Source organism: Lepidochelys kempii, chromosome 8 (assembly GCF_965140285.1).
Source record: "Lepidochelys kempii isolate rLepKem1 chromosome 8, rLepKem1.hap1, whole genome shotgun sequence".
Taxonomy (NCBI): Eukaryota; Metazoa; Chordata; order Testudines; family Cheloniidae; genus Lepidochelys; species Lepidochelys kempii.
The window spans coordinates 93,953,751-93,981,532 of NC_136387.1; the positions used below are offsets into that span (position 1 = coordinate 93,953,751).

Consider the following 27,782-nt stretch of genomic DNA (forward strand, 5'->3'; position numbering starts at 1 on the left):
ATGAATATATCGCATACTATACTTCTCTTGTACCCAGTGAAACTGTTTCTGTTTTGTGCAGTACTGGGCTTCCTAACTGTGCATTGCTTTAGGTAAGTGAATGTTCTTGAATAAATATCCATGCAATGACATGATAGATAATGAAATGTAACACTGACCGTCTGCTTTTCCTTTTATGGTGAATAAGGAATGTCATCTGAAGCCATTTTGGAGTTTCTAGTGAAGTAAGAAAAGGCACTGTTTTTAAGCATATTATGAAGTGACTGGCTTGAAAAAAATAATCCAGTCTAATAAATCTTACATGCCAAAATGTTGTAGTCACGTTGTGATGAAGTGAAAATCTGTTTGCAGTGCAGTTATTTACTATGTGTACCTCACAAGGGCATTTTGAGGATTATTAGATTTAAGCTTGATTTAGGGGTCAAAAGAAAATAGGCTAATATTTTATAGCTCTTCTACTATCTGAATATAATTGGTACTTGCCAGGGGGTGGAGTATTAGATCATATAAGAGGTCTTTCCTTTTTTTACCTAGCTACTATGACCCTAAATTTCTCAACTGGTCTAATACCTTTTGGTCCTCATTTCATATAAACAAAACCCAGCACCTGGACTACATAGCTGGCTGATCATTTTCCCCTCTTTCTTTTTTACATGTAATATTGAATGCACAATATTAAGAATAATTTGCTATACAGGAGGGTCTACCTCACAGCTTAATTTTTTTTTGCATTTCTTGTGCTAGTGGAGGCTGGGGGCACTGATGGGGCAATTTGCTTCTTGATGGTGGGTTGTGTGGAGGAGGCATCTAACATCAGGCCCCCCAAACTCCTAAGGCCTTTAGGGAATAGCATTGGTAAGCTCTGCAGGAAACAGAAAAGCCAAGGAGAGACGATAGAATTACTGTGCTCCCTGGGAGTTCCTGGAACTCTTTTGTAGGTGAGAGAGGGCGCAGTTGTCAATCAACCCCAAATCAGGGCTTAGGCCTTCAAGACAAAATTGAGCTCTAAGTTTTAGAATAAAAAGTCCTTTGCAATGTTCTTGAAAAAAAATATGCACATTCTTTTAATCCATAGTTGAGAAAGTGCAATGTGCCCTTGGCTATAGATATTAATTTAAAACCAGTCTTCATACTTGGAAAAAAGATTTGTACAGTGTGGGTAAAATTCTGCTTCCAGATACACCAGTGTCAAGCCGGTGTAGTGAAGTCAGTGGAACTGCCTGGGATTCACAGCAGTATCGCTATGAGCAGACTTTGTCTCAGCACCTCTCCAAGAGAAGTGATTGGCATTTTTAACAAATCACCACCGGCAACTATAAATATTCTGCATTATTTATCTAAATCGTCATCTTGGTTGACTGACTTTTTGATTAACCACTGGTAAAATGAATTAATTTCATCTGTTTTGTCATTAAAGTCACTGGTGAGAATAAATGTACAGATGCCCTTGAGACTTTCAAATTACTGATAGAAAGACAGGGATTTTTAGTTTGCTATTAGTAGGTGTCATGGATCCACAAGCCATGCCAGGCCTCAGACCTTAACATAGACTCTTTAGGAGTATACTCTTCTTCGTGCTAGGCCCTGGATCTCCACTTTTGACTGGGTCGCAGACTTCAGCACTTTGTTTCTCACCATGACTCCTTCAACAGGTCTTAAAGAGCTTGGCTCCTGTTGGAGACTTACCCTCTTTGGAGCTGTGCAACCAGCAGATGTTTGCTGAGACTCAGGACAGATGTTTCCTAACAAGACACCTTTTATTAGACAACTGGAATGCAGTAATTTGTGTCCTCAGAGTAGAATGGAAAAGCAAAGCCTACATGCATGTGCAGGCTGGCAGCCCAAACTCTCTCTCGTGCCCAAACATCCAGGATTGACACATGCACCCCTCCAGCCCCACCAGCTAGCCCTGGACAGCAGGATTCTTACTGCAGTCTGCTCACACCTCAGTTCTTTGGTTCAAGCTCCAGTCACACCATTTCATGTTCTGCCCCCCTGGGCTGGCAGTCTTTACAAGTTAATGCCTGGTCGGTGGTCTTCTATTGTATCTTCAAGGTAACTCCATTCATATGATGACATACGCTTATCCACACTGACCTGCCTACTTGACTCCCACCCACTCACTCCATTTTCTGTTCTTCTGTCCCAGAAAACAGGTTTCAGAGTAACAGCCGTGTTAGTCTGTATTCGCAAAAAGAAAAGGAGTACTTGTGGCACCTTAGAGACTAACCAATTTATTAGAGCATAAGCTTTCGTGAGGTACAGCTCACTTCCTCAGATGCATATCGTGGAAACTGCAGCAGGCTTTATATATACACAGAGAATATGAAACAATACCTACTCCCACCCCACTGTCCTGCTGGTAATAGCTTATCTAAAGTGATCATCAGGTGGGCCATTTCCAGCACAAATCCAGGTTTTCTCACCCTCCACCCCCCCACACAAATTCACTCTCCTGCTGGTGATAGCCCATCCAAAGTGACAACTCTTTACACAATGTGTATGACAATCAAGTTGGGCTATTTCCTGCACAAATCCAGGTTTTCTCACATCCCCCCCCACCCCCATACACACACAAACTCACTCTCCTGCTGGTAATAGCTCATCCAAACTGACAAAATTAATAGTATCCAATTTGCAAATGAATTCCAATTCAGCAGTTTCTCGCTGGAGTCTGGATTTGAAGTTTTTTTGTTTTAAGATAGCGACCTTCATGTCTGTGATTGCGTGACCAGAGAGACTATTAATTTAGGCTTAAATAGAGACTTGGAGTGGCTAAGTCATTATGCAAGGGAGCCTGTTTCCTCTTGTTTTTTCCTACCCCTCCCCTCCCCCAGATGTTCTGGTTTAACTTGGATTTTAACTTGAAGAGTGGTCAGTCTGGATGAGCTATTACCAGCAGGAGAGTGAGTTTGTGTGTGTATGGGGGTGGGGGGGATGTGAGAAAACCTGGATTTGTGCAGGAAATAGCCCAACTTGATTGTCATGCACATTGTGTAAAGAGTTGTCACTTTGGATGGGCTATCACCAGCAGGAGAGTGAATTTGTGTGGGGGGTGGAGGGTGAGAAAACCTGGATTTGTGCTGGAAATGGCCCACCTGATGATCACTTTAGATAAGCTATTACCAGCAGGACAGTGGGGTGGGAGTAGGTATTGTTTCATATTCTCTGTGTATATATAAAGCCTGCTGCAGTTTCCACGATATGCATCTGAGGAAGTGAGCTGTAGCTCATGAAAGCTTATGCTCTAATAAATTGGTTAGTCTCTAAGGTGCCACAAGTACTCCTTTTCTTTTTGTCCCAGAAAAGAAACTAACCCATTCTCACACACTGGTTAACAATATAAAAGTGAGTGGGGAAACTGAGACACACATACTTTTGCGAAAAATAATACCAACATTTCTCACAAATGGAAAGTACAGTAAAAGCTGCTTGGAGGACCATCAGCAACAGGCACTCCCATTGCTTTAAGCGACCCATGCAGTTTCCAGTGGAATTTTGTCCGGCCTTTAGATAAACAAGTCTGCTACAAAATCAATTTTTGCTAATTCTTTAGGAGAGACCATGGTGTTTACAGTTACGATCCAGCTGCAGGATTTTTGTCAAGTCGTGATTGTATCATTAATTACCTTGTTTGAGACCATGGTGATGGGCATGATTTGAGAACCTGAATAGAACAGAGCAGTATGTTTGTGTGGTGATGTTTTACACTTAGATAATACCTTACCCTTTGACACTCAAATTAAAACATTATGGTCCTGATTCTGCTCTCAGTTATAACAGTGTAAATCAGGAGCTGCACAGTTGTATACCCAGTGTGAGATCGGTAGCCAACTCTGTATTTTGCATGAAAGATTTTAGTAGAGCACAACAAAGGGATTGTTTTAGTGTGGAGGGACAGAGAGAGAGAGACACACACACACACAGCCTCTGTTCCATTCTCCTAGCTTTGTAATCCTACACACTCAAGTTTGTATTCATTGTGAACATTTAGTGGTGAAAGGGAACCCCTCCTTCGGCTAAATGGAGTCAATGTGAGCCTAGCCAAAGGCAGATGGGCCCGATCAGTAAACAACCCTCCGCAGCCGATTGACTGTGTGCTTTCCAGCTGGTCATCGTGGAGCACCTGTGACCCCTGTCAAAAGAAAAGAGTGAGTATCAATGACCTTAATATGAATCATGAGAAATACGAGAAACTAAAAGGCAAGACAGTCTTTCATAATATTGTCTCTGCAAAGACTCAGTGATGGAGTCACTCTGGCCCATGGCCCCTCACATCTCCTGCAGGGAGAATCTGCACAGGCAATGTGCAAGACCTACGTACCTCGGGAGCATCACAAGAGACCTCCTAGGGCTTAAGTGCACGTCTAGGCCTTGTGCTAGGCTTCCCTGCACAGGGATGAAATTCATGTCAGAGTTCCCGGCAAGTAACTCTTCTTTTTATTGGGACGTGTGGGGCTTGCAACCCTTTGCTTTGGAATTCCGGTTCACCTTTGTCAGCTCAATCCTGCAATTCTTTATCTAAACATAGCTACCATTGACTTCCATGGAAATTTGCTGCGGTAAGGGAGTGTAGGAACAGGCCATTAATTTTTCCTGTCTTGTATAAGAAGTAGCAAGTGATCATAGTCCTTTGGCGGGAGCATTCACACATAGGGCCAGTGACCACAGGGCTCCTGCAAGTTGCTAAGCACTCTCAGCAACTCTGGATTTGAATGGGAATTGAGGGCACACAACACCTCACGGGGCTGGGAGACTCTTTTCATTACCTGCCATTGAGCATTTTCTATATATGGAACAGCTTCAAACTAAGATCCTGTTCCTAATGAAGTCAATGGCAAAAATCCCATTGTTTTAAACAGTGCACAGGATCACTTGTTAACAGGTTAAGATAACCATTCTTAGAGTGGCTATCCCACGTCAGTCTTGCTTCAGCCCTTTGCAGTCGGAGTAATGATGCTCCAGCTGTGTAAGGAGTGAAGACTCTCAGTTACGAGTTTGTCTAGGAAATGGAAAAGGTGCAGAAGGATAATCTATTGGATGGATCAGAGAATTACCTCACGGGGTGTGGTCAGGAAAATATTGATAATGGTGTGGAAGGTTTAGTAAATACACAGATAGACAGAGAATAACAAGAGGTGTCATTACCAACTCTAATTGAAAGAAGGGAAATGCCATTGAACCCTTCCTTATTCTTTCCCACTCTGAGCAATTAGTCCTATTTAAACAAAATCTATCTTAATGACAAACTAAAAACTATATTTTTTATTCCAACACTACTAAGTGTGGAAAATCTTGTTTAATAAAATGAAAACTACCCCAAATTAATTTTTAAATTAGGTCCATTGCAAGAAAATCAAAATTCTGCCATATTTACTATTTTTCTTGGTGTTACTCCTATAGCAAATATGTCTCAATACAAGAAGTTTGTATTTTAATTTAGGAACCATAAAATTCATCCATTCTACACAGGTGAGTAAATGTTTTCTATGTCATTACAGTACAGATTTGCTCATGTGGAACGGCCTTCTCAGTTCAATGGAGACCTGTGTGACTACTCTGACAAAGAAACAGAAGATTGTGTTACAAACCGTCCTTGCAGAAATAAAGTTAGATGCGAAGGCTTTGTATGTGCGATTACAGGTAAGTTCTTGAATTGGGGGACACTCCTGCTCCTGTTGAAATTAATGACAGAACTCACAAGAGCTTTTTGCTTTTTTATGGGGTTTGCCCGAGTAAAGGTATGCCAGGATGAGGCCCAAAGTGTATCAGCACTTACATCACATTTGCAAATGACTGTGATTTTAACTGTAATGTAGGCCAAGTTCCAGTCTGCCAATCTCGAGCATCTCTTTAAAATCCAGTTGTTTTGGAAAGTCGGAAATTAAAAAATAGTCTTGATAATAAAAGCTGCCATAAAAGTGGTTCAAAAAGTCAGATAGCAGCTGCAAAATATGTGCCCATGATTTTTACACATGCCTGAGATCATAAGGGAAAAGCTTTATATGGATTTGTTGTTGTAGTCGTGACAGTTCTGCCTACCCCATATAAATTACTGTTCTGTAGCATTCATTAGTTCTCTTTTCACAATCACATTGGTGGAACTGGTGGAGCCCTCTAAAGAGATTAAGGGAAATATAACGAGAGCTGGGTGAATAATTGAGTTTTCAGTTCGGCTGACTGGAAATAACAATTATTTGTTTTTTCTTGGCAAAATGAAAAACTGATTTTTTTTTTTAATTTGGTCAAACCAAACATTTAGCCTTTCTGTGCCTCAGTTCCCCTTCCGTAAAATGAGAATAAAAGCACTTCCCTAGCTCACAAGAGTGTTGTGAGAATAAATACATCAAACATTGTGAAGTGTTTAAAGGCCTACTTATGAAAAGCATCATATAAGAGTGAGGTATTATTTTTATATAATTCATTAACATCTCAGTTGTAAGGATCTTATTATGGATGGAAAACACAGCATGAGAAAACAAAATTGTTCTGTCTCTGCCTTGATTCATAGAATTCTTTTGAGGTCTCTGTAGAGCAATTATAATAATAAAAGAAATGATAGACACGCAGCCTTCATGTCTGTTATTTCTCTTATTAAGAACGTGTTGCCAGTATGCTCCTCTCTCATTTTAATTAATCCTGTCATTTAAAATGTCCCAAATTTGTTCATTGGAATTTCAAGTTATTTGTTCTTGTAATCGATCATATACGTAAGAAAATAATTATAATTATTTATTATTGGGGCTGGTGGAAAAATTTCCAAGGACATTTTTTTTTTCAGAAGAAAATTGGATTTTTGACTAAACAAAAATTTTTGCGGAAAATTTCTGCCCTAATCAAAAGCGTTTGATTTTTCCACTGGAAAAACAAACTAACTTAACTTTTTTTTCAGCTTGTATCCATTTTACACTTTTTAGCAGTTTTCAGACTTTTTTTAATGAAAAGTAGAAATTTCTAGGGCGGATAACGAAATATTTTCCAACCAGCTCTCATCAACATGTTGTATTCTATTAGTTTATAAGCTTTATGGGGTGACGACTGTGGCTTTGTAGTTTTTAATAATAAAAATGGTAAAGGACTTCTTAATTAAGCAATTTCAATGTTGCCTCTTAGGAAGATGCATTACACGGAGGTTGCTTTGCAATGGAGATGATGACTGTGGGGATCAGTCAGATGAAAAAAACTGTAAAAAGGTGTATAGAAAATGCAACCAGAAGATGGAGCAATATTGGGCAATAGAGAATCTGGCAAGAGGGTAAGTAGGCATCCTTTGCATAAACCAAACATAGCAAATTTAATTAAATGACTTCTTGAGAATGGAGACATATAGTAACCTGAAATGGTTAAAGTTCCCTGCACTTCCCTTTCAGATAAGGAAAATATGTTGATGTAGTCTCAGATTGCTAAATATTAAATTGTAAATGTTGTAACAATTGACGGGTCTTGGGTCCTGATCCAAAGCCCACTGGAAAAATTCATATTGACCCGAAAAGGTTTTCATTGGAACCTTAGTAAATAACAGTCACTGAGACCAAAAAACATCAGTGTGTGCAATGAACACACTAAATGAATTGTCTGGTTGTAATGCTCCACATGGCATAGGTAGTTAGCCTGCCAGTAGTCATGAGAAGGGAGCTGCTTTGTAGGGTAGTGTGTTCACTTATTCTCTTCTGGAAATGTGCCAATTGTGCCAAAGCTGGGTGCGTAGGTAGTGAACGACAAACCTTCTAAAACATCTACAGATCATTGTTATTTGAACCATTGGACACCTGAGAAATCATGGATTTTGTTGTTGTGTGGGTTGAAGTCAAAGGAGTTACTCCAGATTTACATGGGTGTAATCGAGATCAGAATATGGCCTGATAACTACTCTATGTGTATGAAAAATTTCGCCTGGCCTCCAGGAGGCTGGGATGACACCTATTTAAATATCTGGCTCTGAAATAAAACACTGGGTGGGGATGTTGATATTTGAAAAGAAAATTAAATCATGATTAAATTATAGAATGGCCTGAATCAAAATCCTGTGTCCAAAGTGGGACACTTTCTCGGGGCACCTAGACCTATGGGTGACCTTGTTACCCCTCTGCTTTAGCAAAAGAGAGACTTGCTGGTGCTAAACTAGGTGAGAGCTCCCTGTCACCAGAGTCTGTTAGCCACCCCAGACAAACTTCTCAGGATTCTGCCAGGCCACACTTTGCCTTGCACGTAACACTTGGTGCACCCAAGTTCCCGAGTCCCTGGAAGAACATTCCTCTGGGGTATCCAGCCCATCATTTGACACTCACAGAGATTACGAAATTTGCTATCTGCAGAGAGACAGTGTACGCACCAGCTTGTTTGATTAAACCGAGTAGTCACACTTAATTTAATATTACAGCACTGAATTCTACTTCTGGTAAAACAAAGAGAAGTTTTTAGTAACAGCTGAGTAAGGGTAGTGGAAACAGAACTGGTTACAAATAAAACAAAAATATAAAGCACTGGGAAGAGATTAAACATACTGTGACAGGGTCGGGCCAGATGGCTATAGGAGAGTAATAGAAGGCAGATATATTAGCCCCAGGTTAAGTAGGTCCCTTTTCCCTGGGTAAGGTAACAGGGAAGGTTCCAGAACAATCAGGAACCTTCTCGAGACAATTAAGACGGGCTGATTAGAACACCTGCAGCCAATCAAGAAGCTGCTAGAATCAAGTAAGGCAGGCTAATCAGGGCACCTGGGTTTTAAAAAGGAGCTCACTTCAGTTTGTGGTGTGCATGTGAGGAGCTGGGAGCAAGAGGCACTAGGAGCTGAGAGTGAGAACACGGACTGTTGGAGGACTGAGGTGTACAAGCATTATCAGACACCAGGAGGAAGGTCCTGTGGTGAGGATAAAGAAGGTGTTGGGAGGAGGCCATGGGGAAGTAGCCCAGGGAGTTGTAGCTGTCACACAGCTGTTCCAGGAGGCACTCTGGACAGCTGCATTCGACAGGGCCCTGCGCTGGAACCCGGAGTAGAGGGCGGGCCCGGGTTCCCCCCAAATCCTCCCAACTCCTGGTCAGACACAGGAGGAGTCGACCTGGACTGTGAATTCAGAAAAACAATCAAGCTGAGGGCTGCCGTGAAGCTCCAAGGTGAGCAAATCCGCCAATAAGCGCAAGACCCACCAATGTAGAGCAGGAACTTTGTCACAATACCTTTAGCCAGCTACAGTCTTTTGGCTAAAGCATTTTTCTCACCCTCAGTCCTTTTGCATACATTGCTGATTTTCAGTCAAATCGGGATCCACATTTTTCATTTTTCACTCCTCTCTGCCAGGAGTGTCCCTCAGTTCCTTTCCTCTTCCTTAGGCTCCAGAAAACCTTTGGAATGTATCCCTATGATGTGTACCCCCAGACAAAGTTGTTCTCCCCTGCTTTTTGCTCTTCAGTGTGCTGATGCCATATTGTCTTTCTCATTCTCCTGGCAACTTGCTTTTCCTGTTGTCTTTCAAATGAAGCTTGCTTTGTGTTGATTTGCACAATGCTAGCTAGACATTGGAGACAGGCAGGTAAATAAACATTGCTTTGTCTGGGAAAAACTTGTTTATCTACCCTACCTGTTTACATGGTTCAAACCTATTTTTAGTACATACATACACCTTCTTGACTAATGACCATATGTACGTCTCGCAATGCTTATGATGACCAGTATGATATAAGCTTTCATTTGACACTCTAAACAACATTCTTTAGAGATAAATACTATGACAGCAATTTGCTAGGTATAGTGAGTTTGTCAGGCCTGATAGGAGTTGCTGTTATGTGATAGTGAACTCTTTGTCAGTGGGCACTGAAGGGCTCTTAGGGTCACACAAACATCCTGGAGCATTGGACTGCTTAAAATCTGAATCTGGATTCAGATCTATATGTTGCAGTGGACCTCTACATTTGAAATGGATGGAAACAAAACTCCCAGGGTGAAATCCTGGCCCCATTTAAGCCAATGGATGTTTCGCCATCATCTTCAGAGGGCGCAAAATTTCACCCAAGAACTAAACAATCCTGAATTTTGGGGTGGTTGAATATGATCCAACTCTTATAGGATGATAACTGCCTTTAAGATCCTACTGTGGGAAAATAGTCCCCTAATCTCACTTCACATGCACCCCCCTAAAAATATTGCTTCATATTGTAAAAATCACATTAAAGGGAAAATGCTCATTTCTGTGCAACTCTCTGAAGATGTTACTGCTGTGTGTGTCATCACTGATGCTTCATACTGCTTCATACCGTAGTACAAATTAAAAAATAATTTGAACTCTTACAGAAACATGCCTCTCATCTCTTTGAAGCCACAATTGCTCAGTCATATAATTTTAGTGTACCTTCCCACTTTTCACTTTGTTCTAAGATTGAAGCTAATTTTAACAATTTCGGAGACCTTTTTATGCAACTTTTTGACTCCAAACTAAGGAAAGTGAGGACTAACAAAGACCTGGAGCACAACATAACAGTTATAGGTTCTGGGGATTTCCCAGTTTCATCGGTATTTTTTCTTTTGTGATTTTTCCTCTAGTGATGCTCACTGCTATTTAAACATGATCTCATTCAGATTAGCGCCATATCCTGAGACTGTGCACCACTGTCTAGATGAGATTCCACTGGGATTCACCCTTTGGTGATGGTGGTGAATAAGAGAGAACTCTTGGTCCCATCACCAAAAAAAAGCCATTCTCCCTACGTAAAAAGATTGTCAGACTGCATGTTTACTGTTTACAGATGGATTTAGGATCTAATCCAGTGCCTAGTGTATATTTTGCCCACCTCTGCCCCTTCTGCCATTCCTGAAAGAGCTACTCCAAATCCTTACTTTCCAGCACAATTTCAATTCCATGTACGTTTATTGGCTGGGTAAAGTATACAAATGTTGCTCGCACTGATGGTATGATGCCATAATGTCAGTCCCAGCTGACTGAATGTAATTCTTCTGTGGTTAATATTATCTTCAGCAATGTTTCAAAACATGACTCCCTCTTTCATTTGCTTGTTGGATGGGAAGGTTCTCCTAGACCACTTAGAGTGGATGATAGAAGATGGAAAGTTCTGATGACAGAATCCCTAGGCAACAAAATAGGCAGGCACAAAAGGAAATAGGGAAAAAACCTTGCCTTTCTTAGCCAAATTGTATATTTTGCTGCTACTTAAATTATAAACGTTATTTTTCACTGTTATGCCTCCTACACAGGTTAAATATCCTCACGAACAATCTGGAAGGTTTGGTTCTTGATCACAGGTACTATGCTGGGGGGTGTACTCCACATTATATTATGGATACCAGGTTTAGAAAACCATACAATGTAGAAAGCTACTCCCCAGAGGTAAGAATCAGATATTTTTTCTGCAAGCAAACTTTAATTAAATTTCCAATAGTTTTCAGTGCAGCGTGTCGACACATAACATTTTAATGAATTTCAAGAATTGGGGTCAAGTGGTTTAGGACTAAATTTTGACCTACTTTGAAAATATTAGGGAACATAATAAGTTATTGTTATATTCTAATAATCATGTATATGTTCTCTAAATGTCACAAATATGAAAAAGTAAAGTTTCTGTAATGAAGCCATCCAAAATTCTCAGCTAGGTTCTGTTGTTTCCTTGATTTGCTTGCAAGAAAGTGAACTAGATTTCAGAGATTCTCTATAATGATGCAGTACACAATGGGTGCCTGAAATAGTAATGCTCATAATATGAGGAAATCGATTATTAAATATAAAACTGTAGGGGAAGGAGAAAGGAATGATTCCAGTGTTCATCATGAAAGTGAAATATTTGTGTTCATGGTAACATGCAATGTGGGGCACTTTTACCATTGTTCGCTGTTGCACACAGCACAGACTTTATTTTGACTGAGTTGCATGTTCAGGGGAAGGATGATCTCATGGTCCAGGCAGAGGACTGGAAATCAGGGGATCTGGGCCCTAATTCTGGCTCTGCCAAAGATTTCTGATGTGAATTTTGGCAAATTCAGGTAGGGTTTGATCTTCTGCGCATTGAAGTCAATGGCAAAACTCCCAATGACTTTAACGGTGGGGGATCAGGGCCTTACTTTCTCTTTGCCTCAAAAACCTGATTCATAAAAGTGGTGTGAAAATACTGACATCCAAGGGGCAGTGTGAGGAAAGCACCGTGAGGTCCTCTGATAGAAAGGAAATGTGATGGGATGTGCCAACTCCACACTGGGCCTGAAGGGGTTAATGAGAATCTGAGGGCGCAATCAGCCTTGCCCTGCTACACCTGTCGTAAGTGTCAAAGCTGGAGGGAGGAGCTAAAAGGGTCGAACCAGGCTCAGTTAGGGGTAAACCAGGAAGGAGTGCAGACCTCTGGGTCTCTCTCAGTGAGAAGCCTGGCTGGAGTCAGGGAGCTGAGTTGGTGAGCTCACGCCAGGGTTCAGTATGCTGCTTGACGGATCTGCAGGGAGCATGAAGACTCCTGCTGAGTCAGTTGAGAAAACTCTCCTGCAGCAGAACCAGATGCTAAGAAGCTGTGCAGTGGGCCCGTTGACGAGGCCTGGGAAGAGTGGTACTGATACACTGGGAGCCAGGAAAGAGGTTGCAGCAAAGGCTGCAGACTGGGCAAGGCAGGAGGTGGTCCAGGGAGGCAGCCAGGGGTCTGTGTAGCGAGGCCTTGACTTCCTACTCAAGTCTGGACTCCAGGGGAGTGGGAGGGCATTGGGTTTCCCTACCAGCCCACCAGGGAAGGTGGAACGGAAACCCCCCTGCAAGGTGTAAGGACTGGTGAAGCCCCCCTGATATCAGGCGTAAGGACTGGTGAGTCCAGACTCAGACTGAAAGTTCAACAGGATGTTGGACTGCTGGCTTACCCCAGAAGGAGTGAGACTCTGTGTGACCTGGCCGAGTTGCAAGGAGAAGCTGATCACCACAGGGCACTAAAGGAGGAGAGCTTCCTATGCTACACCCAGCCACCAGGGGCGTGCCGGCAGTGAGTCATAGAATCATAGAATATCAGGGTTGGAAGGGACCTCAGGAGATCATCTAGTCCAACCTCCTGCTCAAAGCAGGACCAATCCCCAACTAAATCATCCCAGCCAGGGCTTTGTCAAGCCTGACCTTAAAAACCTCAAAGGAAGGAGATTCCACCACCTCCCTAAGTAACCCATTCCAGTGTTTCACCACCCTCCTAGTGAAAAAGGTTTTCCTAATATCCACCCTAAACCTCCCCCACTGCAACTTGAGACCATTAGTCCTCGTTCTATCATCTGCTACCACTGAGAACAGTCTAGATCCATCCTCTTTGGAACCCTCTTTCAGGTAGTTGAAAACAGCTATCAAATCCCCCCTCATTCTTCTCTTCTGCAGGCTAAACAATCCCAGTTCCCTCAGCCTTCCCTCATAAGTCATGTGTTCCAGTCCCCTAATTATTTTTGTTGCCCTCCGCTGGACATTTTCCAATTTTTCCACATCCTTCTTGCAGTGATGAGCTGCCAAAATCTTAACAACCGGTTCCCTATAAAAAGTTCTGATTTAAGGGATGTGCCCCAGTATGTATTTTTTGTACCAATAGGGTTACCATACATCCGTATTTTCCCGGGAGTAATTTTTAAAATTTAAAAATTCCTCCCGGACGGCGATTTAAGAACCAAAAAATTTGACCTGTCCAGGAAAATATGGGTGTGTGTTAACCCTGTCTAAAGTTCTTTTTTAAAAAGATGGGCCTGAACTAGAAACGAGCTCCGTTTCACATGTGTGGGGCCCTGCCACTCCCTGGGGGTGTGCTAGGGTGACCAGATGTCCCGATTTTATAGGGACAGTCCCGATTTTGGGTCTTTTTCTTATATAGGCTCCTATTATCCCCCACCCCCTGTCCTGATTTTTCACACTTGCTGTCCGGTCACCCTAGGGTGTGCACATGTGTGGATGCCAGCTGCTCCCTGCCCCCCTCATTGAAGCAGGTGTGCAGGGTTACTGCCCTGGGAACTGCAGGACACCAGTGGACGTGGGGCCAGCTGCAAACAGGGGCGTGGGGCAGGGCTAGCTGGAGGCAGGGGGTGCAGGGCTGCCTGCGGGCAGGGCAGGGGGTGCGGGGTTGACTGGAGGCAAGGGGGTGCGGAGCTGGCTGCAGGCAGGGCAAGGGGTGCGGAGCTGGCTGGAGACAGGAGGGTGCGGGGTTGGCTGGAGGCAAGGGGGTGTGGGGTGGCTGGAGACAGGGCAGGGGCTGACTGGAGGTAGGGGCTGGCTGCAGGCAGGGCAGGGGGTGCAGGGCAGGGGGTGCGGCAGGGGCTGGTGTGGGCAGAGCAGAGGGTGCGGGGGTGGCTGAAGACAGGAGCTGGCTGTGAGCAGGGCAGGGGGTGCATGTGGCAGGGGTTGGCTGGATACTGGGCAGGGGGTGCGGCAGGGGCTGGCTGCAGGCAGGGGGTGCAGGGCTGGCTGGAAATAGGGCAGGGGTGCGTGCAGCAGGGGTTGGCTGCGGGAAGGGCAGGGGTGTGTGCAGCAGGGGCTGGCTGCGGGCAGGGCAGGGGGTGCGGGGGTGGCTGAAGACGGGCTGGCTGCAGGGAGGGGGTGCGGCAGGGGCTGGTGCGGGGGTGGCTGGAGGCAGGGGCTGGCTGCAGGCAGGGGGTGCGGCAGGGGCTGGCTGCAGGCAGGGCAGAGGGTGCGGGGGTGGCTGGAGACAGGGGCTGGCTGCAGGGAGGGGGTGCGGCAGGGCTGGTGCGCGTAGGGCAGGGGGTGTGCCAGGGCTGGCTGCGGGCAGGGGGTGCGGCAGGGGCTGCTGCAGGGGTGGCTGGAGGCAGGGGCTGGCTGCAGGCAGGGGGTGCGGCAGGGGCTGGTGCGGGTAGGGCAGGGGGTGTGCCGGGGCTGGCTGCGGGCAGGGGGTGCGGCAGGGGCTGCTGCGGGCAGGGGGTGCGGGGGTGGCTGGAGGCAGGGTGGTGGGTGCTCACGGGGAGAGCAGCAGGACGCAGCCCAGGCCCAGCAGAGCAGCCGGGGACCCACCAGGCAGCATCGGGAGCCCTGGGGCCAGGGGAGGGGCAACAGCAACAGGGCTTGTGCTCAGGGCCAGGCAGCAGCCCACATGGATCCCACAGCGCAGCGACCCTGGTGGCCGGAGGAGGAATTACATCACTTCCCAGCCGGAGCCCATCAAAGCGTCAGCGCCCCCTGCAGGGAAGCGGGTTAACAACTGGTTCTAAAACTGCCTCAAAATTTAATAACTGGTTCGCGCTAACTGGTGCGAACCGGCTCCTGCTCACCACTGCCTTCTTGTAGTGTGGGGCCCAGAACTGGACACAGTACTCCAGATGAGGCCTCACCAATGTTGAATAGAGGGGAACAATCACGTCCCTCGATCTGTTGGCAATGCCCCTACTTATACATCCCAAAATGCCATTGGCCTTCTTGGCAACAAGGGCACACGGTTGACTCATATCCAGCTTCTCGTCCACTGTAACCCCTAGGTCCTTTTCTGCCTAGCCATTCGGTCCCTAGTCTGTAGCGGTGCATGGGATTCTTCCGTCCTAAGTGCAGGACTCTGCACTTGTCCTTGTTGAACCTCATCAGATTTCTTTTGGCCCAATCCTCTAATTTGTCTAGGGCCCTCTGTATCCTATCCCTGCCCTCCAGCGTATCTACCTCTCCTCCCAGTTTAGTGTCATCTGCAAACTTGCTGAGGGTGCAATCTGTAGCGGTGCATGGGATTCTTCCGTCCTAAGTGCAGGACTCTGCACTTGTCCTTGTTGAACCTCATCAGATTTCTTTTGGCCCAATCCTCTAATTTGTCTAGGGCCCTCTGTATCCTATCCCTACCCTCCAGCGTATCTACCTCTCCTCCCAGTTTAGTGTCATCTGCAAACTTGCTGAGGGTGCAATCCACACCATATGCTTATAGGAGTCATATGGTTATAGGAGGCTACAGAAGTGCAAATAAGTATTATTGTTTTAAAATATCCAGAACGTACTGTATGAAAGGGCAGGCACCCAAGTAATTTTCAAACTTGTCATTTACCTTTAATGGGCATCAAAGATACAGAGCCTGATTAAAAGCCCATTGAAGTTAATGCTGTGTGTTGTCTAGTGTGATTTGATACGTGATGCCTATTAAGCAAGCTTTGTTCCTTTCACAATTTTAAACTTGTTTAAACTTTCATGGACTTTAAGACGTAGGCAATTGCAATACGGAGGAGACAGTAGCTCTCATCTGCATTTTATTAACCTGTACTGCAAATCAAGGGGTATTGTCGTAATAATAATAATTAGCAATTATACCAGGCTTTTCATCTTCAAAGTGCAAGCACTAATTCAAAAGTATGTTTGTTGCAAGACTATCAAGACATCTTCCCTCTGCTTCAGGTATGAAATCAGTATGCAAGAAATAAAGTGTGTTGGTTTTGCTTTTTGTTTAGACCAAAGGCAAATATGAATTTACATTGACTGAATACGAATCTTATTCAAGTTTTGAAGAAAATATCCTCAGGGCAAAAGCTTCGCAGACTAGCTTTGGCTTTGGAATAAAGATACCAGGAGTGTTTGAACTTGGTTACAGTTATAGTGACAACAGGTTCAAGAAGTTCATTCAAAGGATGAAAAAGTTTTCTGCAACTGTAAGTGACTTTCCACTTAAAACTGTTCTCAGTTTAGTAGTTAACACCTGAGGTGTGAAGTTTAAATGTACATGTGTGTATATGTGTATAAAAAAATATAGGACTAGATCCTCAGCTTTTGAAGTTTAGCTCCAAGGAAATCAGTAGAACTACACTTTGTTCGAAGTGGTGCTCACCAAGGGCCCGAGAAGCTCCTGCAATAGACACCATTAGAGAGAGAAGGAGAACCTGGGGTAACTCACACATTCATTGATTTTTGAGGACAGAAAGGACCACTATGATCACCTAGTGTGACGTCTTCCATAACACAGCCCACAGAATTCCACCCAGTGAGTCCTGCTTTGAGCCTGATAAGGGGCCTAGATTTGATTATCCAGGTTGCAAGCCTTTTTAAATTGAAAGATCCTCAGCTCCTGAAAGTGTTTCCCTTGATGGCCCAAACAAACCTGAGTCTGAATGCATTTAGGGCACAGTGGAAAGCCCATTTTATTATCCAGGCTTTTGTCCCAAAAGGGGTATGGAGGGGAAGGATATACGTTGGGTTGGACAATAGTTTGTTTGAGGGAATGTCTTTGTTTCCATTGTGTAAAATTGCTCCCTCACTTTACGTGTTGGGAATGGCATATTTTACAAATTAAGATCTATGTAGAGTATACAGATTTGTGTGAGCTGTTTAATGCAGACCAGTAACATCCATTTATACAATGCACGGACAGTATATATAACACTCACTGAGGTAACATACTTTGCATGGAGAACCATGTCCCTCATTTCACTTGGATGCTGTTGTGTGTCTACATTTCATGTAGTCCAGCAAATTTATTCATGCCCGTTCTGAGCTGGATGTTGCCCGTTATAAACTGAAGCCTCGGACTCTGATGCTCCATTATGAGTTCCTGCAGAGACTCCATCAGCTGCCTTTAGAGTACAGCTATGGTGAATACAGAGAACTTTACAGAGATTATGGGACGCATTACATTACTGAAGCTACTCTTGGCGGCATCTACGAATATACTTTAGTTGTGAACAGCGAAGAACTCCAAAAGGCAGGTATGTGTATCCAGTACTATACAGCATTTAATGAAAGAGAGTTCTTAAAGCTTTGGGGTCAGATCTACTACTTCTGCTGCCACACGCATTCCTATCTAGGAAACCAGTTACCGCCTCCACAGCATTGGTCCTACCTGAACCTCCAGACGCTGCTCTGTGGGGATTAGGCTCTGTGGCTAGAGAGGGGGTAAGCCTGGGGTGAGATGAGGCTATTGGAGGCAGGGGCACTGATGTCTGTAGCATTATCCCTAAGAGATTCTGAACAAGATAATGCTTTCCCCTTCTGTATGTAAACCAAAGACCTAATTTTCAAATGGTGCTGAACACCCTTCGCTTTCATCAACCTCAGCTGGAGCTGCTGGTGCTTATCGCTTCAGCATACCAGGCCCTGCAGTTGATCTTTCCAAAGCTGACTAGAATGAGAATCCCATGGCTAAATCCCTAGTTGGCTTTGAAAATCAAAACCTACATTCTTCTATTCAGCGCTTTACAAATGGTAGTTGTGAAACTCCTCCAGCCTCCATAACTTTACCAGCATGCAGGAATCTAGGAGACAGTCAGTCATTTGCTGGGTGACTTTTCTGCCGGATGCTGCTCTAGTTGTTTGACTCGTGCTCCTTTACAAGGGTTTGTGTGGAACACAGAGAGTTGTGGGATGATAATCAAGAGCAGCATTATTTTGTTTACCCATTGGCATTGGAGGTTCAGGGACAGCCTTCAGTGCCTATTTGCAAATGTACTCTTTGTGTTACACAGCAGGATCCACTATCTGTTTGCTCTTCTGTTGAGTAGTACGTTAGTAGGTAATGCTATATTTAGACTTGAGCCAGAGGGACAGAACTTACATCTGTATTTCAGGCATTCAGAATTTCAGTGGTATTCAAGATCTGAGGTTTTGTTTTGGGCCCATCTCTAGCTATATATTTTTTCTAGAAGCTCACATCTAAACACCAATATATTATTATTACTGTTTATTACTGGGATTACAATAGTGTCTAGAAGCCCCAGTTGATCACGAGATTAGGCACTATACATACACATTGCAAGAGACAGTCCTTGAATCAAAGATCTTACAGTCAAAATAAACAATATAAGCGTGAATGGAGGGTCCATCAGATGGATTTGCCAAGGTGCCAGTTAGATGTTAAAGCTGAAATCTAACTTTATTTGCCAATTTGATAAGTTCTATAGCCAATGTTGGAATGTAATTTAATTAGGATAATCCCTTTTTATTGAGTCCAGTGAGCACTAATTTAGTGCTAGTAGTATTCCCTGGCAGTGAGTGACTGTCACATGTGATTGCTGGCAGAGAGGCTGTCATTGATGAAGTGAAGGTAGTGCATCATCCTTGCTTGTTAAGGCCCAAGTTCAGCTAGGTATTGAAGCACATGTCTAACTTCAGTGGGACTGCTAATTTGTTAAAGTAAGTCATGTGGTTAAGTACACTGCTGAATTGGGACCTTAACTGCTAACTCATTTAGGGCCGAATCCTGCAAACATTTGCTACTGAATGCATGGTTTACAGCCCTAAGGAATCTCATTTAAGTCACCCAGCATGGTAAGCACTATGCTCGATGGCAAGTGTTTGCAGGATTGGGCCCTTAGTCGTTAATTTGCAAACCTGTAACTTGCAACAGGGCTTGGGTCAAAAGGGGTAACCATATCTTTATGATGCTCATTATTTGTAATGTGCCACTTCCTCTGTGCCAGGAATTCCATGACATTTGATGTAGCCCCGCAAGCAAAAACATATAAACTCTTGAGAGGAAATTTTTTCTTTACTAAAGGTCTGATCCCGAGAGCACTCAACTCCATCAAAGTCACTGGGAGCTGAGGACACCAGATCCATTTTTAGAGCAGGATTCGGCCCTAAAAATTCCCTGGGGGGGAGGGGGAAGGCAAAAAAATTCAGCAAAAAGTGCTTAAAATGGAGTGTTGTTTTTATAAATATGTGTTGTTTTACTGTGTTTTTTAGGTTACTCTTTAAGTGACATCCAGTCCTGTGCACAGCATGGCTTTAAAGTTGGTGGAAATGTCTATGGAGTTTATATAAGTTTGGGAATGTCAGCTGCTGGCTGTAAGGCTGTTTTAAATGAAATTGGAGGTAAACATCAAATAATCTTGTGCTTTGTATGTTCTTTTTTATGTGAGAGCAATATATGCTCAATTTCAGACGTAAAATGGATCTGCATGCAGGAAATGGGCTTTGTTTTATGGAGTTTGATTTCACACCATTGACTTTAACAGAAGCAGGATCAAGTCCTTTACTCAGGAAAGAGGTGCTGTACCCTGCACTAGTTGCAGTTTCTGGTGCTTTTCAGTGATAGCCCCCGTAAGGGGAGGCTGGTTTATTATTCTTTCCCCTGTGGCTAAATGATCCCCTCCTTCCTTTAAAATCTGTGAATGCATCTATTGTTGGTTTGGTTTTTTTCATTTACAGTAATGTCAAAAGAAAAACTATGGGCCAAATCTTGAAGTCCTCCCTCAGACACCACTCCCTTTTAAGACAGAGGGAGTGCCAGATATTTGGCTCTATATAAATAATTGTGACCAAGGTCACTTTCCCGTTTTGTTTCTAAATGGGATATGTAACTGGCAGAGTCCGCTTTGCTCCTAGCTTTTTATTTTATTTGTGATCCACAAAGAAATAGCAAAGCTGAGCTGGTCGCTTTACCCCTGTTTGCAGACAGCATCAGGCAAAAGCAAGTTGTGGAAGATTTCATAGTCCTTGTTCGTGGAGGAGGGAGTGAGCATATCACGACACTTGCCTACAAAGATCTGCCAACTGCTCAGCTAATGCAGGAGTGGGGAGATGCAGTACAGTACAATCCTGAAATCATAGAGCTAAAGGTACTGAAAATAATACACCATAGAGCCTCAGTTAATCGAGTGCCATGGGGGACTTGGAATTCATTCAGATAAGTGAGGTTTTGAATAATCAGGGAGATTTTCAGAGTAACTAATTGACCTGTTTTAGGTAACAAGGCATGTCAGATAATTGAAGTTTGAAGAATCTAGGCAGTGCTGTATTAGAAATATACCTGATGGCATTTAATATTAGAGTGTAATAAAATGACCTTCCTTTTTTTCTGAATTACCCTTGCCTTCCATATTTACCATGCACTGTATAGTAGCAATTCTGTTTGGTTCAGAAAACCAAGGAGTGCATCAAAGAGTCTGGCTGTTTGTCCAGACTATCTAAAGCTCATAAATCTGTAAAACTAAGATAGAATCTCATGAGAATAGATTTTTACTAGGCTTTCCTACTTCCAGTCTTGGCCAGGTCTCGAATGTATAGAGGAGCATGAATGTGAAAAATAACAAGAGGAAAAAATGTCAGTAGAGCCTCATAATTTTGAATGTCACAATTAGTTCATTTAACGTTTGGTTGACTATTGTGAAGGCAGAAGAATATTCTTCTTGGGTATGGCCCTGCACTAGGGCTGTTTTTTGTTGGACTGCTCTTCAGTGGAAAATTGGATTTTGGTTAAATAAATGTTTTGGGGAAAAGTGTCTGTTTTTCACAAAAAAAATATATTTTGTCAAAAAAAACCTAACACTCAAATCCCAAAATGTATTCTAAAAAGTGGAAAAATGTTGATTTGGAATACACACACACATACATACACACGCACCCCGCCTCTCAGTGCCTCATAAGATCTGTAGCTTAGGTGCCTCATATTCCTCTATAGGCCTGGTTCCCCTGCACAGGCTACATCTCCCAGGATGCACTGTAGCTAGGGACTCCCCAGGATGCGCTGATGTCTCAGCGAGAGGGGAGACCGTGGTGCATCATGGGAGATGTAGCCCAGCCAAAGAGCCTGGGCCAGGGAGGAGAATGAGGGCATAAGGCAGCTGAACTATGACTCCCATGAGGCACTGTGGCAGAAATCCTATATCGGTTTTTTTGTTTGTTTTTTAACTGAAACTTGTCAATTAGAAAAATGGAAATGTCTAAATTTTCTGTGGAACCTTTTGATGAAAATGTGTTCTTTTCTCTTTCACAGACAATTTTCTTTAAAAAAGCCATTTTTCAGCCTGCTCTAGTCTGAACCCAAAAGCCTTGATTCAAACCCACTGGAGCTTTGGGGTGTTCATTTGAAATCTGGATCCAGATAAAAGTCCTTAGATTGAGCCCATAGCTAGTGTTTATTTTCTCTCTAGTGGAAATATGTTTAATACTTTGGCAATCTACGCATTCAAGGACTAATCCAAAGCCCCCTGAGCCAACAGAAAGACTGTTGACTTCAACGGGCTTTAGAGCAGCCCTTTCTACATTTGACTGTATTGGTCAAATAGGTGTTTATTTTTCCAGGGCTTCATAGTTCACTCTGGCTTGGCACTGATTATTATGTTGGTTTTCCCCTTTTTTTAATAAAAATTTCACATAATGTCCATGTTTTCAGCTTGCCCTCAACCCACGCAAATCTTCTGCTTTGACAATATAATCCATTTCTTTGTTAACTAGAACTCATCTCAGGTTTAAAGGAAGATATAAAATCAACTGTTTCAGGTAATCTACTCATGATTTCATAATTGCATTGAGTCCCAGAGATTTCAGTGTCTGTACTTGTCCAAGTATCCCATTTAAAGAAAATTCTGAACACAAACTAAGGCTAGGTTTTTTTCCTAACTCTTTAGATTCTAACCTGATATCAGTGACCAGATCAGCTAGTAGAAACCACAGATTGGTATAATTTGGATTTGGCCTGCTGATATCCTGGAGGAGTATGAAGATCAAAAGCACCAGTAGTGTGCGGCTAAACATGAGTCCTAAAAATGCTTCCACAGGGAAAAAATAAAGCAAAGCAGTTCATAAATCATCTACTAAAAGCACTTGGCAGGTCATTCTCAAGGCATTTCCTTATTTATATGATATGAATTCAAAAAGTAAAAGGTGGATCAAAGATCATTGTTGAGAAATGGAGAGACAGGGGCAGTAACAAGAAAGTACCTTTTTTCCTTAAAATGCATTTGTCCTCTGAATGACGTGACCTTGTACAAATGGTATTGTGGGACTTCATGTTTGCTGTGTCCTGATGGCACGCATAGCAAATTTGCTCAGCTTACAATAATGACTTTGGGCTGAATCATCAGGTGATACAAACTGAGGAACTGATCCTTTGATTGTAACTACCAAACATGCAAACTTAGCTTAGGAATCCTCCGATTTTATTCTTACTGGCTACTGTGTTATCATCTGCCAAGAAGAATCTGTGGGGCAAATTCTATTCTCCGTTACACCTGGTTCTACTCTGTATCAAATTCTACCCTTGGCAACCCCATGATGTTCAGTCTGTGCCCTCACTTACACGTGTGCACGCCCATTATAGTCGTGGGGGTGCAGAAGTGTAACTGGTGGCAGAATTTGTCCCTGCAGCAGGAACTTAACATAATTATTCTGCTGAAGATGCACAAAATAGAGGCAAGTCCAGCTCTTTCTCCCAAAGCTGTAGCTGCTCTGCACAGCTGATAGGACTAATACGTTCCCATTTTAGAAAGCTTTTATTGGTATCTCCACGGAACACAAATCTCATTAATACAGGGCCTACGTTTTGTTCACAAACTGAGGTCCCACCATAGCTTGCAGTGCAGGGCTGACCTTATGAAAACATCTTGACCTTTGGAATGAATACAACACTTGTTTCTTCCCCTCTTTTCTCCCTCCTGCTTAGGCAGAACCCCTGTCTGAACTGGTGACTGCAACGGACTTTGCAAATGCAAATACACTAAGGGAAAATATGAAGCGTGCCCTTGTGGAGTTTCAGCTGGAGACCAGTTCCTGTCATTGTGCTCCATGTCATGGCAATGGAATTGCCTTTTTGAAAGGTAGAATCTCACGTCTAATACATCTCTAGTATAAACGAACAGGGGAGCTGTAGGTAGGAGGCTTAACTGGCTGGTAATCTGTGTTCATTCCGTTCTCCTGTTCATCCTGGTTAACATTATAAAGAAAATATATTTTAAAAAAGAGCAATTTCATTCATAAATCTCCATTGTTTATTAGCCGCAGCAGCAAATTAACACCATTTTAGCAAGTGTCTTTATCAGTTACATTTAAGAAACAGTTCCCACCTCAATTATTCATCAGAAGAAAAGTTCATGTCTTTAAGTCTCTTTCTTTGCTTTCAAGATCATTACCATCATCCTAATGTCTCGGCATTAATTAATGTTGTGTTGTGAAGATGAAAAACACCATATAAGTGCTCAGTACTGGTATCATCATCAGAATTGTTCAGTATTGTATCCTTTCCTTCCCTCCATTTTTAATGGAAGCTGCCCTCATTTTGAAGCTGACAATGATTTAAAAATGCTGGGGGAAAGTAATTAAATTGAATAAAAAACACATTTTCTAAATGGAGATTTTTGGTGTGTGGGTTTTGCTAATAAAAGAAGATATTTTTCAAGTACCTAATTCAAATTTGAATCTGCAAAAGTCTTGATGAGAATCTGGTTATCATCTAAATGTGTCTAATGCAGAAATTATTGATTCAGGTACCAACCAGTTTGATTATAGCTCTTAACTGATTCCTCGGGTGATTACAGTTGTTTAAATAACTTATTAGGCCTTGAGTCCTCTTATCATTCCATTTAGGATAATTTGCCATGAAAGATGTTTTCAAATGACTATTGTCATTAACACCCAGACAATGAATTCTGGGATCAGGGCCCCATTCTACTAGGCGATGCACTTGCATGTACAGAAAAGATGGTCTCTGCCCCAGAGAGGCAGCTTCTTCACCTACCCATATATGGAAACTGGAGTCGATAGAGAAATGTTCAGTACAATAATATACTGTAGTGAAGTACAGTAATCCAGCTTTCACTGTTATCCTTCTAGAAACGCGCTGTGAATGTATCTGTCCTATAGGATATCATGGTACTGCCTGTGAGATCACAGAAAGAAAAGGTAAGAGGGATTAGAAAGATGATTAAATAAATGTGGATCCCAAGTTAAAGAGAAAAACAACCCTAAAAGGAGAGTTGAAATGGAATGGCCAGTCATATGATTATGTGTGTAAGTTATTTTGGTCTTTTTATGCAATCATTAAGAACTATATGGCCTAGTGGCTAAAGCACAGGGCTGGGAATCGGAACTGTTAGGGCCTGGAGCATTTAAGTCAAGGTGAGTTTTGCCGCTGATTTTGGGGACCCCCACACTCTCCCCATCCCATCCCTTCCCACCTTATCTGGGGAGGCCCAGGGGAGGATGCTCCGGAACGCTGGGCAGCACGGCTGCAGCGCCCTCCGGCGGGCCAGACTGGGAGGCGCAGCTGCAGCCTGCCAGCCCCGGAGCTGCAGCTGCTTCGGAGGCTTGGGGGAGAGCAGCGTGGCAAGAAGCAGAGAGACTCTGGCCTCACCTCTTCCCTTCTGGCTCTGCTGGCTGTGCTGCCTCTCCTTGCCCCCTCTGTAGGGGGGAGGGGCTGCGTCCCACCTCTCCCGCTCTCTATACCCGTTCATAAGGCGACCCCCTTCTCTGATGCTTCCCTTTTTTACTACAAAAATTCGGCTTATGAATGAGTATATACGGTATATCAAAGTATGGAAAGATTAAAAGATAGATAGATTTTAATCTTTCCTTATAAATCCATCCCTTTGGTCCTTTCCTCAGAAGTCCTTCCAGTGTGGCGGTATGTTTCTGTTGCTGTGGTGTCCAGAACTCAGTGCAATTTTATACACGATTTCACACCAAAGCCTTATCATTATTTCTGTGCTTTGAGGAGGAGCTGATTTTGAATATGCAGCACAAACCAGCACTTATATCCCATTATAAACTCATGACTACTTTGCAGTCCATTATGGGCCTTTGGTCTCCTCCAGCATCTCTGCTTCCCAAGTTTGTCCCTTCCACTGAGTAAATGTGTCAGATTATTCTTCCTCAGCTATACTACAGCACATTTTAATTTTTCCCAGTCAAATCTCATTTTGTTATTTTCCACCCCTGGTGCTAATGTCCCTAGGTTCCTTTGTATAATTTTTCTCTCCAGACTAGTGTTCATAACTCCTCCCAATTTAATATCATCTGCAAATGTAATTGCTATTTATTTCCTTCAGATCATTAATTGTAATGTTAAATAAGACTAGTTTTTACATCAATCCCTGCAGAGCTACAGTAGATCCCCGTAATTTGGTACATTGCCATTTATCATTGCCCTTCATTTACAGTCATTTCTTCAGTTTTCAGTCTAAATGACTGTTTCCTATCCAAGCCAGAGTGAAATACATTTTCAGCTAAAATTTCCCAGGGCACAGGGACAACTTCATAGCTAATTCTAAGTGAGTCCTATCAGTCTTTAATTGCTATCACTTACACATTGTTCAGGTCTGCTTACTGTGTATGCCTTAGCAGTAAAATCTCCATTAGATACTTATCAACATGTAACTTCACCTGCATTGAGTTTGGCTTACTGAATCTAAAGAGTTTAATATGTGTCACTTGCATGTCCAGGATTAAGAAGAGGTGACCATATTTCCCAAAGAGAAAATGTGACACCACCAGCTGCTCCCCACCCCCACCCACCACGCGAGGCTGTTGCCCGGTCGCTGGAACCCGGCGGTGGTCCCCTCAGGAGGCTGTTGCCCGGTCGCTGGAACCCCGCGGGGGTCTCCTCAGGAGGCTGTTCCCGGTCGCTGGAACCCCGCGGGGGTCCCCTCAGGAGGCTGTTGCCCGGTCGCTGGAACCCCGCGGGGGCCCCCTCAGGAGGCGGTTGCCCGGTCCCTGGAACCCCGCGGGGGCCCCCTCAGGAGGCGGTTGCCCGGTCCCTGGAACCCCGCGGGGGCCCCCTCAGGAGGCGGTTGCCCGGTCGCTGGAACCCCGCGGGGGTCCCCTCAGGAGGCTGTTGCCCGGTCGCTGGAACCCCGCGGGGGTCCCCTCAGGAGGCTGTTGCCCGGTCCCTGGAACCCCGCGGGGGTCCCCTCAGGAGGCTGTTGCCCGGTCCCTGGAACCCCGCGGGGGCCCCCTCAGGAGGCTGTTGCCCGGTCCCTGGAACCCCGCGGGGGCCCCCTCAGGAGGCTGTTGCCCGGTCCCTGGAACCCCGCGGGGGCCCCCTCAGGAGGCGGTTGCCCGGTCGCTGGAACCCCGCGGGGGCCCCCTCAGGAGGCTGTTGCCCAGTTGCTGGAACCCTGCTGACTCCTCCCCCCATGCTGGAATGCTCTCTCCCTCCCTCCCTCCCCCCACCCCCCGCAACTCTGTGTCCTCCCCTGCAAGGGGCTGGCATCTCTGCTCTCCCGCCTCCACGTTCCTCTGCACCACACCCTACCTTTTTTGACAAAAGTGGGCATTTGTCCTATTTGCTCTTGTCAACTGATCAAGTCAGCAAGAGCAAACGGGACAAATGCCTCCTTTTGGAAAAAAAAAAAAAAAAAAGTCGGGACAGTTGGGCCTGGGTTTAAAGAAGGGACTGTCCCGGCCAAAATGGGATGTTTTGAAGAGAGGGGGTCTGGCAGAAAAAGTAAGATAAAGTAGGCCACCTGCTACTTAAACATAAACCTGCTAACAGCTTCCTCTGACTCCTCAGAATGTAAAGTGATCCTAGTTTTTGTCCTTCAGCTCCCTCAGACTCCCTTAGTCTCAAACAGAAGAGGTAAAATCACCTTGTGTCTTTTCATTTTCCCAGTTGAATGAAATGCAAAGTTTGAACAAGCACCATCAACAATTGATAGAGAATTAGCATCTTTAAATAATTGTCCAGTTTTAATAGTCCAAGATATTCTTAGCAATGTGGACGAGGGGTATTGTGTTTGCATGTAGGTATGATTTGTGTGAGCTGGGAGCACCCTGTTTGAAAAGAAACCTCTGTTGTGACACCCTTTTCTTTCTTCACGGTTTCTCCAGATGTTACTATAGATGGAAACTGGGGTTGCTGGTCCAGCTGGTCTGCATGCTCTGGAGGACAACGGATGACAAGAAGACAGTGCAATAACCCTGCCCCACAAAATGGTGGCAAGCCATGCACTGGGCCAGATGTTGAAACTATTAGGTGTTAAGGAAAATTACTAAAAATATATAAACTAAAATGACTACCGCCTTGAAAAGTTAGTGGGAAGATAATTATAATTGACTTGATCAAGCCTCTTTATTCCTCTTTAAGGGCCTGATCCAATGCACACTGAAGTCAACAGAAAGATCTAACAGGCATTGGAACAGGATTCGTATTTTTAA

General features: G+C 43.8%; 1 protein-coding gene across 1 annotated transcript; it reads left to right on the forward strand.

The window, feature by feature from the left end:
* Positions 1–27,782, forward strand: C8B (complement C8 beta chain). Its single transcript, XM_073358256.1, has 12 exons — positions 1–92; positions 3,995–4,151; positions 5,502–5,643; positions 7,114–7,255; positions 11,207–11,339; positions 16,373–16,570; positions 17,380–17,620; positions 19,596–19,724; positions 20,307–20,470; positions 23,296–23,449; positions 24,462–24,530; positions 27,456–27,782. Exons 1-12 carry the CDS (start codon positions 1–3, stop codon positions 27,605–27,607), a joined length of 1,773 nt encoding a protein of 590 aa, XP_073214357.1. The 3' UTR covers positions 27,608–27,782.

Excerpts from the sequence above, each read along its gene's own strand:
- C8B (XM_073358256.1), top strand. The coding sequence starts at position 1 with ATGAATATATCGCATACTATACTTCTCTTGTACCCAGTGAAACTGTTT. Across the intron at positions 7,256-11,206 it reads ATAGAGAATCTGGCAAGAGG|GTTAAATATCCTCACGAACA; the intron begins GTAAGTAGGCAT and ends CCTCCTACACAG. Across the intron at positions 16,571-17,379 it reads TGAAAAAGTTTTCTGCAACT|TCCAGCAAATTTATTCATGC; the intron begins GTAAGTGACTTT and ends CATTTCATGTAG.